Source organism: Coenobita brevimanus, chromosome 99 (assembly GCF_032717465.1).
Source record: "Coenobita brevimanus isolate Jiangsu-jjx chromosome 99, ASM3271746v2, whole genome shotgun sequence".
Taxonomy (NCBI): Eukaryota; Metazoa; Arthropoda; class Malacostraca; order Decapoda; family Coenobitidae; genus Coenobita; species Coenobita brevimanus.
This window is the reverse complement of record NC_137052.1, coordinates 16,543,922-16,550,257: the sequence shown is the minus strand read 5'-3', so window position 1 is coordinate 16,550,257 and position 6,336 is coordinate 16,543,922. Positions and strand designations below refer to the sequence as shown.

Genomic DNA, 6,336 nt, shown 5'->3' with positions numbered 1-6,336 from the left:
ACTCTCTATTACAACTCTCACTCTTACTGTTACTCTCTCACAACTCTCACTCCTACTCTCTTACAACTCTCACTCTTACTGTTACTCTCTATTACAACTCTCACTCTCATTGTTACTCTCTCACAACTCTCACTCTCATTCTCTCTCTTACAACTCTCACTCTTACTGTTACTCTCACTACTCTCACTCTTACTGTTACTCTCTGTTACAACTCTCACTCTTACTGTTACTCTCTGTTACAACTCTCACTCTTACTGTTACTCTCTGTTACAACTCTCACTCTTACTGTTACTCTCTTACAACTCTCACTCTTACTGTTACTCTCTTACAACTCTCACTCTTACTGTTACTCTCTGTTACAACTCTCACTCTTACTGTTACTCTCTTACAACTCTCACTCTTACTGTTACTCTCTTACAACTCTCACTCTTACTGTTACTCTCTCACAACTCTCACTCTTATTCTCTCTTACAACTCTCACTCTTACTGTTACTCTCTTACAACTCTCACTCTTACTGTTACTCTCTTACAACTCTCACTCTTACTGTTACTCTCTCACAACTCTCACTCTTACTGTTACTCTCTCACAACTCTCACTCTTATTCTCTTACAACTCTCACTCTTACTGTTACTCTCTTACAACTCTCACTTTTACTGTTACTTAGCTCTCACTCTTACTGTTACTCTATTACAACTCTCACTCTTACTGTTACTCTCTCACAACTCTCACTCTTACTCTCTCACTCTCATACTCTCTTACAACTCTCACTCTTACTCTCTCACTCTCATACTCTCTTACAACTCTCACTCTTACTCTCTCACTCTCATACTCTCTTACAACTCTCACTCTTACTCTCACTACTCTCACTCTTACTCTCTAGATACAACTCTCTCTCTCTCTCTCTCTTACATTCCTTCCGCAAGTCTTCCTCAACCACTCTCTTGCCAAAACTTCCACACATGCAATAATAATACCACAACACCAGCCTTCAACACAGCCAATAATAATACCACAGCACCAGCCTTCAACACAGCCAATAATAATACCACAACACCAGCCTTCAACACAACCAATAATAATACCACAACACCAGCCTTCAACACAGCCAATAATAATACCACAACACCAGCCTTCAACACAGCCAATAATAATACCACAACACCAGCCTTCAACACAGCCAATACCAAAACACCAGCCTTCAACACAGCCAATAATAATACCACAACACCAGCCTTCAACACAGCCAATAATAATACCACAACACCAGCCTTCAACACAGCCAATAATAATACCACAACACCAGCCTTCAACACAGCCAATACCACAGCACCAGCCTTCAACACAGCCAATATCACAACACCAGCCTTCAACACAGCCAATAATAATACCACAACACCAGCCTTCAACACAGCCAATACCACAACACCAGCCTTCAACACAGCCAATAATAATACCACAACACCAGCCTTCAACACAGCCAATAATAATACCACAACACCAGCCTTCAACACAGCCAATAATAATACCACAACACCAGCCTTCAACACAGCCAATAATAATACCACAACACCAGCCTTCAACACAGCCAATACCAAAACACCAGCCTTCAACACAGCCAATAATAATACCACAACACCAGCCTTCAACACAGCCAATAATAATACCACAACACCAGCCTTCAACACAGCCAATAATAATACCACAACACCAGCCTTCAACACAGCCAATACCACAACACCAGCCTTCAACACAGCCAATAATAATACCACAACACCAGCCTTAGCTTCAACACAGCCATAATACCACAACACCAGCCTTCAACACAGCCAATACCACAACACCAGCCTTCAACACAGCCAATAATAATACCACAGCACCAGCCTTCAACACAGCCAATAATAATACCACAACACCAGCCTTCAACACAGCCAATAATAATACCACAACACCAGCCTTCAACACAGCCAATACCACAACACCAGCCTTCAACACAGCCAATACCACAACACCAGCCTTCAACACAGCCAATAATAATACCACAGCACCAGCCTTCAACACAGCCAATAATAATACCACAACACCAGCCTTCAACACAGCCAATAATAATACCACAACACCAGCCTTCAACACAGCCAATAATAATACCACAACACCAGCCTTCAACACAGCCAATACCACAACACCAGCCTTCAACACAGCCAATACCACAACACCAGCCTTCAACACAGCCAATAATAATACCACAGCACCAGCCTTCAACACAGCCAATAATAATACCACAACACCAGCCTTCAACACAGCCAATAATAATACCACAACACCAGCCTTCAACACAGCCAATAATAATACCACAACACCAGCCTTCAACACAGCCAATACCACAGCACCAGCCTTCAACACAGCCAATAATAATACCACAACACCAGCCTTCAACACAGCCAATAACTAGAAAGCACTCACAGACCCCAATCCCCACACCTCCGCCAATGCCATTGCCATTAAAATTGATCCGGAGCCGGGTCGTGGAGATACTGTGTGGAATACAAACAGTAGGATCCGGTTCCGCCCCAAATTTAATGAAATGTCCATTGACCCACGGCCTACTCTTCCACCAAATTTGATTGAAATTCTGTGAGAACTTTTGGAGATACTGTGAGGGATAGACAGGATCCGGATCCGCCACAAAATTTGATCAATTGTTTCTTCGCCCATGGCCCACCCTTCCACGAAATTTCATTGTGATTCACTTGAGAAATTTGGAGATATCGTGTAGACAAACAAGAAAAACACAGGTGATTACATAACCTCGTTGTCGGAGGTAAATATATCATAACACCAGCCTTCAACACACCCACTAAAAATACCACAACACCAGCTGCCCTAAACCATTAGCTAACAAAAAAAAAAAAAAAAGGAATTGTGGCCCTAACATCTTTTCCTAAGCAATTTATTTGGTCTATTACACTTCACTGTCCTTTTCTCTGTTACATAAATCCTTCCACTATTACCAAACTCTGCATAAATAACGTACAAAAGGATATTAACTAGCCACAGCCAAAAATAAATCGCTATGGAGGATATCTCACGCTCTGAACAGAAATTCTAGAGCGGTATTCTAGTACAGTTAGAAAGCTTACTAACACCTCTTCCTTGCCGATTTATTCCTGAGTCTGCTCCGTTACTATATTCTTGCGTGTTATTCATGCAATCTATGTCGATACTGAAAAGACATAAGAAGCAAACCAGGAGAGATTAAAGAACAGTTTGGAAAATAAATCGCCAAAGAAAAGGTGTTAGGGAGTCTCCTTGCCCTACGAGAATACGGATCCCATACACGCGGAGTCACAGAATCATGCTGTGTGAAAATCTTTGGTGTGTGACTGACTGACCGGGCCCTTCCTTTTGAGAGAGAGAGAGAGAGAGAGAGAGAGAGAGAGAGAGAGAGAGAGAGAGAGAATGTATATATAAATCCAACACACACTTGAAGGAGAGAGAGAGAGAGAGAGAGAGAGAGAGAGAGAGAGAGAGAGAGAAATGTATATATAAATCCAACACACACCTGAAGGAGAGAGAGAGAGAGAGAGAGAGAGAGAGAGCCACCACACACCTGAAGGAGGCAGATGTGCATAAAGTTGGGGAATTTGGAGGGAAGAACCATACACAGCAGCATCCCGGTGTTGTGGTAGGTGTGGTGGTAGTTGTGGTAGTGGAGGTGGTAGTTGTGGTAGCTTGAGGTGACGCGTGCTTCTTCTGGCAGTGGTCGTTGTGGTAGTGATGCTTGTGGTTAGGGTGATGGTGGTAGTGGTGGTGGTTGTGGTTGGTGCGGTGGTTGGTGCGGTGGTTGGTGCGGTGGTAGTGATGGTAGTTGTCGTGGTTTGGGTGGTAGTGGTGGTAGTTGTGGTGGTTAGGATGGTGATTAGGGTAGTGGTGGTAGTTGTGGTGGTTAGGGTGGTGGTTGTAGTTGTGGTGGTTAGGGTGGTGGTTGTAGTTGTGGTGGTTAGGGTGGTGGTTGTAGTTGTGCTTGTTAGGAAGGTGGTAGTTGTGGCTGTTAGGGTGGTGGTAGTTGTGGTAGGTACGGTGGTGGTGGTAGTGGTGGTGGTAAGTTGTGGTTCTGGTAAGTTGTGGTTTTGGTAGTTGTGGTTAGGGTAGTTGTGGTAGTTTGGTAGTAGTAGCAAGTTTGGGCAACTCGTGCTTCTGACAGTGGTCGTTGCAGTGGTAGTAGTCGTGGTTAGGAGGGTGGTGGTAGTGGTTAGGGTGGTCGTTGCAGTGGTAGTAACTTCTTTCGGCAGTGGTCGTAATGGTAGTGGGCCAAGGTGGTGGTAGTCGTGGCTAGGGTGGTCGTGGTAGTGGTAGTTACGGTGGTAGTTGTGGTAGTGGATGTGGCTCAAGTGGTCGTGGTGCTGGTGGGGGGCATGAATGTGGTAGGAACTCTGTGGTGAGACAGGTGTGTGGTGAGGCAGGTATAATCAGACGCGTGTGGTGAGGCAGGTATGTGGTAAAGCAGGTGTGATGTTTGGTGAGGCAGGTGTGGTGTGGCAGATATTGATGTGGTGAGGATGGTATTATCTGACAGGTGTGTGGTAGACAGGTGCGTGGTTAGGCAGGTGTGGTGAGGCAGATTGGATATGGTGCGGCTGGTATAATCGGGCAGTTGTGTAGTGAGGTAGGTGTGGGTGTGGTAGAGCAGGTATAGCCTAATCAGAAAGGTGTGTGGTGAGGCAAGTACAATGAAACAGGTGTGGTGAGCAGGTATGTGGTAAAGCAGGTGTGGTGTTTGGTGAGGCAGGTGTGGTAAGGCAGGTGTGTGTGTGTGTGGAGGTAAATGTGGATACGATCAAACCAATCCACACTACCTTAGCCTCCACCTACCCATCCACTTCATCCACTGCACTTCTGTTTTCCACACTTAATGATTTTCCATCCACTCTAACTCCTCCACTTCTTACGATTTCCAAATTCCTCCACCCAAGCCCTATTATTATTATTATTATTATTATTATTATTTAACAACTTATCTATTGCCTTTTTTCCCTTCCAGACTTTGACAAATTTTTCCAACTATTTCTTCCCCTTCATTTTCTTTTCTTTTTCTTTCTTTTTCTTTTTTTTTATCTCCAGCCTTTGATATGCAGTTATTTTTTTTCCCTCTCCCTCAATTTTCAGATTTTCCACTAACTTCGTTCACTTTTCACCTTTACTTTCGCTCAGGTGGCTGAATGGATCCACCACGCTTTGTTATCGTCCCACAAAGTAACGCTTCTTCACCTTCGCTTTTCCCCTTTAATCTTAACTATATTTCATTTATTTTCACAAGTTAACGATTCTTCAGCAAACTTCACCATTTTCAGAAATTTACGTTTCTTTCACTTCTTGCAACTTTATTTCTCCACAAATCATCGTTTTCTTTTGTTTTTCTTTTTTTACATTTTTCTTTCTTTTCCCAAACTTTTTTCTTCTTCACAATCCATCACTGAAATTTTACTCTTTTCTCCCAACTCTCTAGCACGACTTTACGCCCGTCCTTACATCCATGCCCTCAAAATTCCTTCATGCCAAAATTCCCCATATTCCTTTTGTATATTCTCAAAAACTTCGAACTTCCATTAATATCCCTTCGTATCCTCTCAAAAATAAGTTCAGAAGTTTAAAGTTTCGCGTGGCACACAAAACACAACTTAAGCGATCAACTTTCCCGCCAAAAATAATGTAGGCTAAAATAAAACTCTTATACCCTTCTCCTGTCCGATTTTTAAAAGTCTGTCCCTAAACTCTCAACCTCGACATAGAAAATGGATCGGTTCTTACGGTAAATTTCTCTATCTTATTTTCTTTACCTCAGTCAAATTTTGTGCCTTCCAAGATATGTTTTAGTTTTTTATTTATCTATCATTTATTTGGCGGTTTTTGAGGCTGCTATAGTCATTTTTCTTCTCGTATTTCTGTTCTCATTAGCAAGTCTGGTGTAAACTTGCCTCCATTTTCTTTACCGATTCTTATTTTCTAGTGTAAGGGATACTTACAAGAAGCTACACGTATTTTCTTTTATATTTTAACTTATTTTTGAAGCACAGAATTTTTCCATATTTTTTACGTGCGTTGATATTGCAGTCTTGATTTTTTTTATTTTTTACTCGAGCAAAATTGACTTCCTTTTTTTTTTTTTTTTTTTTTTGCGTTTTTGTTATGCTTCTCTGTTTTTGTTGCTGGTTTGTTTGTTTGTTTTACTTAAGACTTTGCTTGGTTACTCTTCTCTATTTTTTTCTTTGCTTCGTTTCTTCCTTTTACAACTCAAATATTTCTTCACTTTCTCTTGCTACTCTTCTTAAGTATTTTTT

The 6,336-nt window shown here is 42.0% G+C and overlaps 1 protein-coding gene across 1 annotated transcript in view; it reads right to left on the bottom strand.

Moving 5' to 3' along the window:
- The window catches only part of Ptpmeg (protein tyrosine phosphatase Meg), a 422,625-nt gene extending 418,954 nt beyond the window's left edge, over nt 1-3,671 (bottom strand). Inside the window, exon 1 of the mRNA XM_080283952.1 lies at nt 3,609-3,671. Within this exon, the coding sequence (XP_080140078.1) occupies nt 3,609-3,671 (63 nt within the window). The remainder of the gene's footprint in view (nt 1-3,608) is intronic.
- Between the last annotated feature and the right edge of the window lie 2,665 nt (nt 3,672-6,336).